The sequence below is a fragment of the Poromitra crassiceps genome (genome assembly GCF_964638095.1).
Source record: "Poromitra crassiceps genome assembly, chromosome: 15".
Taxonomy (NCBI): Eukaryota; Metazoa; Chordata; class Actinopteri; order Beryciformes; family Melamphaidae; genus Poromitra; species Poromitra crassiceps.
The window spans coordinates 11,703,951-11,719,469 of record NC_139634.1 but is presented as its reverse complement, the minus strand read 5'-3'; the positions used below and the strand labels follow the sequence as shown (position 1 = coordinate 11,719,469).

General features: G+C 42.0%; 1 protein-coding gene across 1 annotated transcript; it reads right to left on the bottom strand.

Moving 5' to 3' along the window:
* Positions 1–13: 13 nt before the first annotated feature.
* On the bottom strand, positions 14–14,945 carry neil3 (nei-like DNA glycosylase 3; the record flags this gene model as incomplete). Its single annotated transcript, XM_083651597.1, has 10 exons — positions 14–604; positions 1,269–1,449; positions 1,758–2,169; positions 6,572–6,735; positions 9,958–10,124; positions 10,518–10,592; positions 12,234–12,447; positions 12,846–12,980; positions 14,478–14,587; positions 14,838–14,945. 10 exons carry the CDS (start codon positions 14,943–14,945, stop codon positions 422–424), a joined length of 1,749 nt encoding a protein of 582 aa, XP_083507723.1. The 3' UTR covers positions 14–421.
* Between the last annotated feature and the right edge of the window lie 574 nt (positions 14,946–15,519).

Genomic DNA, 15,519 nt, shown 5'->3' with positions numbered 1-15,519 from the left:
ATCATTTATTACACATACATTACACATTTCTCTCATGATAATACTGAAACATGGAGGTACTTAGTTAAAATATTGTTTTCCACACAGACAGATGAGACAACACACAAACATACATTTAAATGTAAAAAAAACTGGATCACTTTTCATAAGGGAAAATTAACAAGTGCCTGGGCGTTTCACATTCAAAATGCATGACTTGGAGATTGTAAATGCCTGAACTTGTTGAACAATTAGACAAGTCTGATAGATACCTGATAACCTTTTAGAAGAATGTAGTTCTGTGCAAATCTGGGTATGTGTGGAAGATCATGAAAAATACTCAGTGTCTGTTTGCTCATATCCATGCTATATTGGCTCACTCACATGAACATGTAGGTATCAGGATTTCATTTCAAAACGGTGCATTTTCAGTCCATCTTAGTTAACAGCCAGGCAGGATGGAGACCCCTGGCCCATCCTGTGCCCACTGGAAAAAGTCACACTGTTTACCCTTCTTAAAGCAGCAGACGTAAAAATTGCGACCATTGTTCGGTCCCAGTTTTAGAACCGTCCTCATTAGACAGGGTTTCCCATGGTGACACGCAGGGAAGTGCAAATCTGCCCACTGCCAACAGGAGAAATAATAATAATCAGCATTCATCAATTTAGTTGTAAACTTCATTTCAGTCATTATATTTTGATGTAAGTACATTCGTGCAGTAGTTCTCAAACCTTTTCATGTCAAGGACACAAACTGACACAGATTAGACCACAGAACCCCATTTGATAAGATTTAGTCCCAGGGTACTCCATCTGATAAGATCTTTTTGTTTTAGATGTTTTATTACAGAAGGTGTATGAAACCCATGACCAAAAATAGTCATACATTCTGTCATTGTCACTGTCATTCATTCTATAAAAAAAAAAAAAATCCTAAACTAAACTTGTACCACTGTTCCTTCAGAATTTGTAGTCGTCATAGACTGTGCTCCATAGTTGATTGCTCTATTGCTGACAAAAATGTGTTATTGTAAGTCGCTTTGGATAAAAGCGTCTGCCAAATGACGTAATGTAATGTAATGTCATTGTCTTACTTATGGATGGAATTATAGTGAAAATTATTATTATTTACACTTTTGCTGGGGACCCCCTGGAACCCACTTTGAGAACCACTGCATTAGTTTATGAAATGTCTCCCCTCAAGATATATTTTGAAACTTTAGTTTACAGTCAATCATTTTCCAGACCACACGTTGCCATAGAGATGTTGTGTATCGTTCCATTTTCACCTCAAAGAAGTTACACATGGCGTCTCTGGGGAGGGCGCACACGTAGAACTGCCGCCCCTTATTCTCCCCCTCCTTGTGGACCACTCGGAGGACAGCCGGGCGACCGTGGGACGCACAACGAGGGACGCCGGGACTACCAGAAGCCGAGGAGCCACCGCTCGTCGTCTTGATTTGCCGTGAACTGGCAGAATTGAAGGAAAACCGTCTCATTAGTTTGAAATAGATTGAAAATGAAAAGACAGGAATGACTTTGTCACATCGCCCCTTATTAGCAAGCAAACAACCTTTCTTCAAAGTGTGTTTGTAATAATCTGTGGATGTGGACATTTTCCTACGATGGCTATTCATCAATCTGACCTTTTCTAACAATGGTGCATTAAAAATTCCACAGCCAGATGTTTTTTCCTCCCACTTATCTCCCTCAAGTTGCAAAAACTTCTCTTATTATAAACTTTTATTCATGAATCGCCGAGCGAGGGATCCACTCACCCGGAGTAGGGGGTTCCATTTTGAGCATTGTTACTGGGAAAGGGACTGTGATCAATTCTCATTTTCTTGGATGGGTGACTGTAGGAGGCCAGTGATTCCCCATTGGAGAGCTCGCCACTTTTCTTCTGCCAGCCACCAGAGGCATAATTGGGGCTTGTTGTCCCTTGGCAGACGTCGTATTTATATAAACCTCTCTCTGGCGCCAAGGAATTCAAATGACTGCCGGCTGGGGAGAGTGGGAAGTTTACACGCCTTGGCTCCTCGCTCAAGTCGGAGAAAACAAGGGTGGAAGTCCCGAACGCAGACCTCCAGTTGACTTTGAGCTCCCCTTGTGGTTTGCTGAAGGCATTGCAGGGGTATTTAATCAAATCTGTGGCCAAGGGTGCCGCTTCAGCAATCGCATCTTTGTGGACTGTAGTAGACAGGGAGGCACAATGAGAAAGTCAATTTCATATTCAGTCACCACAGCTTATAAATGCATTGCCTAGTCTCATGAATTCCACCTTGTTGTTGTTAGGTTCAAAATGGTTAACTCGCCATAAAACTCACCAATAAGCAGCAAACTGCTGTGTGGTCAAATAAAGTGTCAAACAATTTGTTCTGCTGACGATGCCTTCATGCAAAATCCGGTGAAATGGTGTGCCATAATAATACGACTTTGAAAGCAAGGTGTTTTCATACAGTGAACCGCAATGAACATCAGTCATACTAGGTGGGGAATATGTGTGAATGGATAACACTCTCCTCTCCCTCAAGGACTACCAGCTAACAAACACCATTGCTCTCGACTTTCCCTGGATAAATAAAGGCTAAAAGAAATAGAATATATAAAGAAATAGAATATAATATATATACAGTATAGATAGAAAGAAAGAATACCATAGGTTAGTGGCCATTGTCCAGTGTCCAAGTATCTTCCAGTTTATTATTTATTATTTTTTTGCCAGGTTATTCAAAGTCAAATGCCTGAAAAAATGCAGGTCCCGGTCTTCTTCCAAGAGAACTCTGGTGTGGTTTGTTAGTGACTGAGAATATAATCAGAACTCACCACATAATAAAATCACCACAAAATGTGAGGTTTCATGACTATAAAGCAGCAGACATAGTATAACTACTAGAAATAAGTAGCCTGGGTAAACCCAGCCTTCAACATGGCGTCACAGGCTATGCCTGTAGCGTAGGTTCTTCGTGACTGATAGCACATAGAGGTCACGTGGAGGCTGGGTTTACCCAGGCTAAGAAATAAGCACCTTGCTGTTAAATGCCAACAAGTCAAGTTGCAGTTTGCATCCATGTCTCTCCAGAGTGACTCATATGCAGTGGCATACTAGTGAAGACTTTGAAAGAAGTTTGAATGGAAGTTTTCACTACATTGATGACATGTATGATTTCCAGTGAGAAACATCCCGTCTTCACTCAGAGGAGTACAGAGGACTCATAGGGAGCTTCATCATATTTTTGTGTAACGACAATCACCTTAAACTCAGCAAAACCAATGAGCTTGTGCTGGACTACCAGAGGAACAGGAGGCCACGCCCCCTGTCCTGGTTGTCATCCAGGGAGAGAAAGGGGAGGGTGGACTCTCCAAGTATCTTGGAGTTCAAATTAATCTAAATAATGTGATTATTATTAGATCAACTTAAAGGATTTTGGTGTCTGCAAAAGTAAGTGACCGCACTTCCACCACTTTTGTAGAATGAGCCAAGATCGTCTTCTCAGCTACAGTGGTAAGCAAAACTTTACGATGTCACAGTGAAGGTGACCTTTGAAAGTTACATATTTCATCACTTAATCCTAGTAGACATTTGTGTGAAATGTTGCCATAATTCCTGAGTTATGGCCAAAAATGTCTTCTGTGAGGTCACAGTGACCTTGACCGTTGACCAGCACCAAAATTGTAATCAGTTTATCCTCGACTCCAAGTGGACATTTGAGCCAAATTTGAAGAAATTCCCTCAAGGCGTTCCTGAGATATTGTGTTCTTGAGAATGGGACGGATGGACGACATACAACCCAAAAATCTGATGCCTCTGGCCGTGGCTGTCGCCGGGGGAGGCAGAGGGCAAACTGCAGTTGAGTGACGCTCATACAGTATTCAGCTATTCATGCAGCGTCTGTCTACAAGCCCTGCTTCACATGTAGCTGTGGTTTGACTCCAACATTGGAACACTGCTTCTATAATACATTTTATGATAGTCAGAGGCCCAAAAGACCAACTGACAAACACACACTCATTACTCTAGCCATGTTTTCCATCAATGTATTTTCATGCGTATTTTGACATATTGCATTCGAAAAGTTTGATGGAAATGGCGAAATTCGGGGAAAAAAAAGTATGCTCGCCATTTCGAATTAGTTAATGTGCAAAATGGGAGATGCAAACACCTTTTTCGAATAAGATGTAGTGAACATTTAACTTGCATGACTGATCAGCTGGACCCTGTGTTGTGCACAGCTGACTGATCAGCTGGACCCTGTGTTGTGCACAGCTGACTGATCAGCTGGACCCTGTGTTGTGCACAGCTGACTGATCAGCTGGACCCTGTGTTGTGCACAGCTGTCTGCTGTGAACGGCTGCAAACGGCCCGATAATCCTGCAGCAGATCAGAAGTTCTGGATCCTAAAGTGTTGCACCCAAAGCTCTCACTCTGTCACTAAAATGCATTTTGCTCAGTGACGCCCACAACTGTTTTGTGCATCTCGTTTCCCAGAGATATGGGATTGGCGACTGGCGAGCGTTGCAGAAAGCACGTTTCTCCTGTGATATTGGCCATAATATTTACTCATCCCCACCAGAAAGAAAGACACACGGCCACCAGCAGATTACATGACATAATAATTATTACCGTAAATTCCGGACTATAAGCCGCGGCTTTTTTCCCGTTTTTTGGCCCCTGCGGCTTATATAACGGTGCGTCTTATCTATGGATTTTTTCAGAAAAAAAAAAAAAAAAAAAAAAAAATCTCTCTTTTTTAGCACTCTTTCTAACTATAAATCCACTTCTGTTTTAATTTCCTCTCTTGCCCTCTTTTCACCACACCGCGGACACTGTGTGCACTGTAAAAATAAACAACGGTGGTGTTGTGTTATGTTGTTTTGTTGAAATGTTACGGTAATACGGTAAATGGGAGCTTCCTCAAACAGCCATCAATGGGCCCGACAATCCCCTCTGTGCGTGACCACTTACATATGGTAATTACGGTAAGCAAACGGCCACTCGGCCATCAACTCCCTCCCCCGACTACCAGGAGAAAATCACAAACTTCGGCGAATTCACACAAAGGAAGATCAAGGAATATTCCATCGAACCGGAGCAGATCATAAATATGGATGAAGTGCCTTTGACGTTCGACCTGCCACTCACTCGGACTGTTAACAAGAAGCGCCCTGGAGGATTCTTTCACCAAAAAAAAGCTTTGCTCGTCCTCGACAGCATGAGAACGAGCAGTAGATGATCATGAGGTGGTTTTTCAGACGTGTCGATATAGCAGTTTATCGAGATGAGAGGATGAAAAGCACACACTGGTGCGGTGGTGCTGTCTGAAGTGAATACAGTGACTGTGAGTAGGCTAATACATTGCACACGTTTCAGGTGCAATTATAGAACCAAATCAGCCTTTTCCCCCCTCCATCTCTAAATCGGACCAGTTGTAGGCTATTAGGCTACCTTTTTTCCTCTGCCTGTCGCGCTGACTGCATTCACGCAGCCAGCAACATTTTGCGACTCATTTTCTTTTGAATTGATAATCAGGCTCGTTTATATGCATTGTAACTTCATGTTGGGATTTCCATTGACCATTGGTTGGATTTGAGCATGCAGGGGACGGGATATGGGGCAGATCCCCGTGCGTAATCACTGTGGCAGCTGCTGCAACGGGGAATCACTCAAACGCAACTTCAATGGAAACGCCTACAAGTCGCAATTGTACATTGTCGAAGTTGTAGAAATATCGCAATTCTTTTGCGAAAAACTGTAATGGAAACACAGCTATAGATGAAGAGGAGTTCGTTGGTTTTGAGTGACAATGAAGGAGAGAGGAGAGTGGTTGACGAAGCCACCCTGAACCTGTTCGTTTCCGACACTGAAGATGAGGACTTTGGTGGTTTCAGTACGCAGGAAGAAGAGGAAGACGAGCATTAGTGACTTGACTTCTCTGGTTACAGGTTTGCTGCACATATAGCCTATTGTTGTGTGATTTTGTCTGGGGATTAGTGACCTGACTTTTGTTTTGTTTTGTTGAAATGTTAATAAATGGGAGCTTCCCCAAACAGCCATCGCTTTCCCGACATTCCTCTCTGTTCACGAACCCTTTCATATGGTAATTAAACATCAAAACACCCGCGGCTTATAGTCCGGTGCGGCTTATAGAAGAAAAAAATAGTCAATTTTGGTCCCGCGGCTTATACACCGGTGCGTCTTATAGTCCGGAATTTACGGTACTTTTCCTACGGCAAGTAACCTCAATCTATCTTGTCTCACCCCCGGGCCCCACACACAACCTACGTATTCGCTTAACAGACGTTAATGGGAATCTAATTTTAACAAATTTTTTAGGATGTTCACAAAACCTGAAACACGGCCTCTCTCTCTCTCTCTCTCACACACAAAGAAGACAGAGTGCCAGTTTGCAATGTCACTCGCAGTTTGTCCTTTAATGCCTTGCTCAGAAGTACTTCAGCAACAATGGCCAGTGTAGAAGCGTCACTCAGCCAACCAGCAATACTGCAGCCACCATCTTGTATTGTCTAATCTCAAGGGCATACTGTCACCTCATTAAATGCACGGAGTGTAAATGCAGAACGTCTCACTCACCCTGAGGTCTTGGAGTGAGGCAGGCATCACAGGCTTTGGCTGATGGCTGGTTGACGAGCGTGCAGAGTTGACAGGCCCATTCCTCTTCCTCCCTCTTGGCCACATGATCATTGGTTCCTTCCTCGTAGGCCCAGCCAATCAGACTGTTCCTGACTGGGAGCTTACTGGATGTAGGAGAAAACGAGAGGATGACAACAACACGGTCATAATAAACCTTTGTCTCTAGAACAGGTGATGAGATGTCTAAAATACATCTATGCAGTAGGGCAGTGGTTCTCTAACTTGTTTGGCTATATTACCCCCTTTCCCTCATTTCTGAAGCCAGGTACCCCCCTTTACCCGACGACAACATTTTGCTTCGAAAACGGCAAGAGAAAACTATAGCCTGTGATTCAATGAATGAATGATAACCCACCTTTTGAAGAAGATAACATTACAAATATAAAATAGGAAATGGAGTGAAAGAGTTGCAATCAGTGCCTCCTATGCAAATTTCATTTATTTTCATGAATTATTCTTGCATTTTTACATTTTCCCCTTTCTCTCAAGTACCCTCTGTAGCTACCTCCACGTACCCCAGTTTGGGAAGCATTGCAGTAGAGGAGCCACATGCGTTGCAGCAGGAATATTTTTTTACTGTATAGAAACAAAATTCAAGCTCCCCTGAGGAAAGTTTAAATTAGGGCTGGGCAATATATCATTATTATATCCATATTGTGATATGAGACTAGATATCGTCTTAGATTTTGGATATCATAATATGGCGATATGGCATAAAGTGTTGTCTTTTCCTGGTTGTAAAGACTGCATTACACTTACAGTACAGTGATGTCATTTTCTGAATTTAACAGACTATTCTATATTATTTGCCTTTACCCACTTAAAAAGAAAGAAGGTCTACCCACTTAGTCATTATATGGCACATTACTGATTATTTATCAAAAAATCTCATTGTGCAAATATTTTTTGAAGGCACCAATAGTCATCCTTACAATATTGTATCGAGGTATTTGGTCAAAAATAACATTTGATATTGTCCATAAATCGCATGAGGTGGGCAACATTTTTTTCCAGAGGGCCATACTGACTTAGATCAAGTAAGCGAAGGGCCGCACATTGGAGATCATACCTGGCTGCCAACACTCCTGATTTTGACGGGAGTCTTCCTATTTTTAACCCTCTCTCACTTTGTGATTGGTAATTTCTTGTTATTCTCATGATATAATAGTGATACAAATCCAATGACTGTAGCAGATCAGATTTATTAACATAATTCTGCCTTTTATTGAGTTTTTGGGGGTTGTGTTGTTTTTCTTTGAGGATCTCGGGGCCGGATTGAGATGGTCCAGGGGATAGGTCCGGCCCTGGGGCTGCATTTTGCCCATGTATGGCCTAGTTTCACTCACTCACTCACTCACTCACTCACACTCACACTCACACACACACACACACACACGCACACACACACAATTCTCACAACTTGACACAACACGCACACTTATGGTGTTGAATGTGGAAGTGCAACGCCAAGTTTGCCAACTTGCTCTTCATTTTAGATATTAGACTTTTGGAAAAGAGCAGACTCTCCCATTATATGGGAACTCAATTGACATTACATTAACATTTGAGCTATTTAGCCAAGGTGCAAAAGTAAACTTAAATTCCTAGATCACATTACATGCACCCACTCATTGTAACGACACGTGGGAAAATTGGCAATAAATATAACAAATATTCCTGACTCCATATTAAATATCAGGGCAAATAAATAAGCCATGAAGTAGGGTGGGAATTTCATCATTTTAGGGGCAAGGCCATCTGGCCTTCGGCATCGCAATTTTTCTTAGGGCACAAGGCCACATGCCAGGGAACAAAGGCCATTGCTCTATTGACATCATGATTCATGAAGAGTGACTTTTCTGAAATGTGTGTTAAAATGAGCCAATGACACATCCTTTGCATAGAGCAGCTACATTAAACTGAGACCACTGATGCTTTTAAAGCAACTGACAGTAGCAGCCTGCTAGCAGGGCACTGCCAAGGTGGCCTTAGGGATCTCAGGGCATCACAGACAGAGGGAGGGGCAACGGAGGCCATGCCATGGCCTCTGTGTAATTCCCACCCTGCCATGGAGCCAGGTCGAAACAAGGTTTTGTTAAACTCGACGAGCATTTACAGTGTAAGCAGAGGATGAAGATATCGGAGAAGGCAGGCACTGATTCTTTCAGTTGCTCCAAGGCTACATGTTAGCATTAGGACATGAAGCTAGACTATGTTTGACAAGGAGGCAAAGCTGAAGGGCCAACAGTGATGGAGGAGGAGAGGAGCATGGCTCTCGCAGATTGCTTTATCAGCTGTGTAACGTGCTCCGAGGGCTTTGGGCTCTAACCCCTCGCAAAGCGTTGCTCAAACACAACCCAGGAGGCGCCGAGTCCGTGCCCAGTCTGCCAAACACGGCCTCCAGGAGGCGCCGAGTCCGTGTCCATTCTGCCAAACACGGCCTTATATGCACAGTGTTTCCCCCATAACACCTCCCACTCCCTGCCAAGCCCATCTGCCCACAAAGATGGCTGTCTCGTTTTGCACGGTTTGTCAAAAGGCTTCAGAACTTTCTGCGAGGACTGGATTTTGAAAAACAATAATGATTGCTATCGTTACGGTGCTGACTTTTGGCATTAGTGTTGACTTTATAGTATCAAAATGTATTAAAATGTCCAGTCAACAAGTGTGCAAAATGTTGTAATGTTACAAATGGATCTCAGGTTTTCTATTATCAGTATTAAATAGTGAGATATGCATTCATTGTACCAACAAAGGGCATTGCTTTAGGCTCATATCTTACTATAAGGTGCAGGTTTAAAAACAAAAATCTGAATTTACATTTGTGGGTCATGATTAGTACAAAAAAATACCCAAAAAAAACAAAAATTTACATGCCCCCAGGGCAAAATTGTGGAGAAGAATGTGGCATCTTAAATGGGCATTCCCCTCTTGTGACATCACATTGCACATGCAACATTACAAATCTGATTAATATCACATATTTGGGTGATGTACCCCATCAAATTGCTGTAGCGGGCTGTTTTAAAGCTAGAGCAAAGTTTCTGGTGCCATCTGAATGGAAGAATTAGTCAATTTGAATATGAAAAATATAAATGTTGGTATAATAAACTTTGATTACCAGTCCTTTTCATCAAATTTGTAGCTATAATTGGGAGTGATGGTGTTACAGTAGGCTACATGTGAAAGTGCACGGTCACAATCTGGCCCTCTGGTAGCGAGGACATTTTTTTGTGGCCCTCTCCATCATCAAAGTTGCTCATCATCCCTGTGCTAGACTATAAGGAAGCTAGACAGCCACAGTGCCAAAGATCTATGAGGGTTACCTGAGGTCTACTTCAGCAGGGTCTCCCCTCTGACAGCGCTCGCAGAAGTAAGTCAGCCTTCCGTTGTCTCCAAGACGACAGGCGGTGATGAGGCCAGGGCACTGGCCACACCTGGGACGCTTGTACACTTTGTAATGTTTGGAGAGAGGAGAGCCGGATTTAGCACACTGATGGAGAAGAGAAGAGGAGAGGAGGGTGGACATGAGTGAATATAAATACCAGGATCAACAACAAAGAACCTTGACCTTTTCTGTCTGCCTCTTACTTGTTTGCTGTCTTGTCTATTATACACGGAGATGGAAAACAGGAATATTTGTGATATCTATTGTCGAGGCACCGGAGTTTGACCTCTGTACTCTGTCATGTTTGTTTTTCATCGGTGGCAAGCTTGGATTTCAAGTTAATTCTACTGTTGTGAATCCATCTGAATGAGATTTCAGCTAAATAACTAAAAATCTAAATGCTTGTATTTATCTTAATGCACGTATACAGGTGTATAACAGACTAGGACTTTTTAGGACATAGATATTGTTGCTGCTCCTGAGGTACAAATGCCGAACCTTATAAAACAGGAGAGTGAAGTCACGCGTCATCTTCACCAAGTGGTGGACCTGCCCGTCTGTCAGCTGCTGCACCTGAGAATACAGCGGCGCTTAGTTACATTTCGAGCAAACCTTATTTGTATAGCCCTTCTTTTCAAAACAGAGTTAAAAAGTGCTTTACAGCCAGCAAATCAATAATACAATGCCAGACATGGACTAAAAACTGGATAAAAATAATCCAATCAAACACACAAAACATGGAAATATATATACAAGAGCCACTTGAAGCCCAGACAGCAAAAGCCTAGGTGAAAAGCCTGTGAGACACACAACAGACACGACTTCTAGGTCTCCTTGGTGATCCTAATATAACCTGCTGTAGTGACACCTAGGGGCGCCATAATGGAGTAAAGGCTTCAAGATTCAGTGGTCCCCGAAGAAGAGGGGGCCAGACATCTTAGAAGAATAGTGTTTTGGTATGCTGCTGTGGTTTCACACAGTACCCACTGTTCTACGGCCTTGCACCCTGTCTAACACTTTGTCAGGACTCAGGACCACACATCCGAGCAGAGTTGCTGGAAATGTCAGAAATATTTGTGCTGGAAAGTGAGTATCTCTCATTATTATCGCGATATAAATTATAGCGACCGTGTTAAAACCTCTGAATTTGACAAACCCCCCCCCAATACCTCAAGGGCTGCAATATCCGCTCCAAAACCATAATTTTCATCCATATTTGTCTTTGCTCAAGGGAGAAAGGTACTTCCTGTTTAACATTTGTGCATGCTATCTGATTTCCTAGATTAGAATCTATTCAATTGATAGCCTCAATAAAAATGCTTATAAATCAGAGGGGGGGAATTTGAGTGTGTGTGTGTGTGCATGTATATATATATATATATATATATATATATATATATATATATATATATATATATATATATATATATATATATATGTGTGTGTGTGTGTGTGTGTGTGTGTGTGTATATATATATATATATATATACATACACACACACATACACACTCAAATTCCCCCCCTCTGATTTATGAGCATTTTTATTTAAATGTATTGAAATATAAATATATATATATATATATAAATATATATATACGGTATATATATATATATATATATATATATATATATATTTATATATTTATATATATATATATATAGGAGTGTCACCGCACACAAGCAAGCTGAATTTCTTCACTTTAATTCAGGTTCGCCAGAGCTATCAGTGAAGAAATTCAGCCTTCTTGTGTGCGGTGACTCTCCTCCTTCAACCACTCATCTGATGTTTCCTGGCATCACCTGCACCAGGAAGTAAAGGCTGACAGCACTGTGCACGGGGCTATATATATATACATACATATACAGTATATATATATATATATATATATATATATATATATGATATATAAGAAAAGTTTGACTATTTTATTGACTGATGACTGACAGTATATATATATATATATATATATATATATATATATATATATATATATATATATATATATATATTCATTGTCTGATGCAGATAAATGTCCATTTGAGCCACAATGTGCTTGTTTGTGTGTGTTCTCTTCCCTCTTTTCTGTAAAGCATCAGTCAATAAAATAGTCTTTAACTTTTCCATGAGAAGGTGTGCCTGGAATTTTTTCCACTTTTTTTTTCTCCTTTTGTTTTGTTCTCCTGCTGAACACAATCCATCATCTTGGCCGTACCTTCACGGCTGGGTGGAGGCCAGAGTCAAACAGGGCTTCGTTTTTAATGATGTTGCCGACTCCCGGCAGGACGGCCTGGTCGAGGAGGACGTCACAGAGCATCCTGCCACCTCGCCTCCTCACCGCCTCCTCGGCGCGCGGGAAGCTGAACTTAGCCGAGCACACGTCCAAACTCTCCATTGCCCTCACCCTCTGCTCACAGTCCCCCGTCAGCCTGCAAACAGACATTTTTCAAGCAGTGGGCGACGCGCCCGAAAAACATATGGCTGCTCTTCCTGCAAGTGTGCCACCAGGTCAACCGGTGCGTTAGCGCGCGGTTATATTATTTTATGATTTATTTTTATATATCCCATTCCAGTTTTTCCCCCCGTTTTTGATGATGTGGGGCAGCATAGGTGAAATGCGTCCAGCCAGTAACATAAATATCCGTCTGGACACGGAAGAATAGCCTAGGACAAAGGTCTCGCTAAAATGTTTCCTTTTCCATGCAACAATAAGCACTGCTTTCAGACACAAGCCCTAATGTAGGACACACTCGGTGAATGAGACTCATCCCCCAAGGTGAACCCGTGTCATTTCAATCTATCTAGGCTAGGCTAGCGTCCCCGTTACCTTATTTCCACAGCGCTGTCGAAGAAGCAGACAATGTCGTTAGTCAGGTGGATTTCCAGCGCTGGGACGGAGCCGTTGCTGTCCTTCCTCTCTGAAGGGTTTATACGCATTGATCCGTTCATGCCAAAGTGGACCCTGCAGGATGTGAGCATGGCAGACAGAAGGAAAGAAAGATTTCATTTGAAGATATTATTACTGTACGTATGGTGTAGTGGAAGCTTTGTGGCCCGGTGGTCGGAGTCTTGTAAACCAAAACGTCAGTCTTCTCTTCATCCATAAGAGTATCCAGAGGATCTGATTGATTTTCGCCAGGTGCATACATTTTCAAATACTAGGTATTCGACTTGGTGAGGTTGTTGCAATGCGAGATACATTTAGACAGACAAACAAAAGAAGCAGTGTTGTTGACTCATTTTCAAGGCTCGTGACTCGACTTGGAGTAGAGCAGTGAGCACTGATGACTCGGACTTGGATTCATGAATTCGGACTCGGAAGTTGGAGATGAAGACTCGGACTTGTTAAGTGATAAAGACTGTTTTTGTTTTTGTAATAGTCCCTAATAATTTGGCATAAGATATTGATAGCTACGGTATATTAATACAGTGACATTATTCAATTTTGTGCAAGGGCAGGCACGTGTGTTCCACCTATGCGGATTCACATTCAGTAACTCCAGACTCGGACACAGGTAATCTGCCATTACCTGTACTCGACTTTGACTCGAGATATAGTGACTTGACTGCAACAATGGAAGCAGTACAGTAGCAATCAAGCTTTACAGACTGAATTTAAATACCAAATGTCAGAGACAAAGAGGAAGAGAAAGATGAGATTCGATCAACAGCCATGTTAAACAAACATAATAAATAGTGTATAAGCTAAGGTGACCAGATTTCTCAAATGAAAAATGAAAATTTCCAGTCCGGCAATCAATATATCATTAAAATATCCAATGTTACTACCTATGAAATAGAAAAGGGGGATGATTCCGGTTTCATTTATTAATAAATTAATAAACGGTGTCGGAGAGGCCCCTGATGCCGCCCGTAAGCCTCCCGCAACCTTCCTGCTTGAGTGGTTGGCCAGTGACGTCTGTAAAGGGGAGACTCATGGGTACTCATATAATCCATTCTCACTCAGATATCTTGAGGTGAGAGCGGTCAGGGGTCCCCTTTGAAATTGGCCATGCTGGTTTTTCAAAATTCATTATTTCGCCCCGTTCCTTCCCGACAAGGTAGCATGGCATTGTTGCTCCCAATATGCTGTAGATCTTACAGTTTCATAGCTTATGAGTATCTTCACTCTAGCTTTAAGAATGAGCCCACTAGAGCTAGAGTCATATCGTCTGCAGACGCCAGTAGAAAATAGGGGACATTTTCGGGACAGCTCCAGCCGGGGACAGGTCACCGAAAACGGGGACTGTCCCTGAAAATCGGGGACGTCTGGTCACCTTAGTATAAGCTGAATGTCTCAAATATAAACTTTACATGAAATGAGCTAACTTCAGCAGACAGATCTAACTACTGAAAGTGACGACAGATTTAAGACCGTTTGCCAGGATAATCGAACAATTATGTGACTTTTAATTAGCTAGAACATAGAGAGTGGCTGAGCGTAACTTATTTGCTTTACCTTAAAGCTCTTTGACCAAAGTACATGAAGAGCTCCTTCCCCAGGGTTTCAACACCAGTGTATTGACATCCATGAAAAACATGGAAGGTATTTCCCTCTGTGGCGTTTCTCTGTGTGCAGACAGATGGTTAGCATGCAACTTACTGACCAGCATGACAAGGAATAGTGTACTCTCACACACACACACACACACACACACACACACACACACACACACACACACACACACACACACACACACACACACACACACACACACACACACACACACACACACACACACTAAATTATATTTGGCAATTTCGTGAGGTTAACGAACACCTAAGCTAATGTTCTTGGTGTTAGTTAAGTACAACTTACTGTGTTCGACGTTGTCAAGCTGCCCCGGATGTCTTTCAATTTCTGTCCTTTCTGGACTCTGGAACGGATTTTCTCTCCGTTTAATGTGCACCCCGGACCTTCAACCATTTTCGCTTTCAATCCAAACAGATCCTAATCGGTTACCCGTTCATGTACACTCACTGTCTTGACGGTCTTGACACCGCATGAAGTTGGGAGAGAACCTTTACATGGGGAGAGAGGTTACCATTACCAAACCCAAACAAACAACCCCGCCACATGATTGAAAGTTGCGCATGCGCGGTGCGATTTGTACACGGAAGTAGCCGTCACAAGCTTACGTAAGATCGATGACCCCCCCCCCCCCCCAAAGAATCTTACATAAATAAATTATTAAATAAATAAAGCACAAGGGTCAATCATGTAGTTTTGGAGGTTTATTCATCATCATCATCATCATCATTATTATTATTATTATTATTATTATTATGATGATGATGATGATTATTATTATTAGGGACATTTTTGCCTTTATTTGATAGGACAGAGAGAGAGGGGGATGGTATGCGGATTATTATTATTTTTGGGTAGAGTAGTTATGTCTACTCATTATCAGTTATTCGTGCACTCATTCATTTATTCTCAAAATCACTATATTAAAAAAAATGCAGTGCAATTTGTGCAAATAAAAACATCACAATAA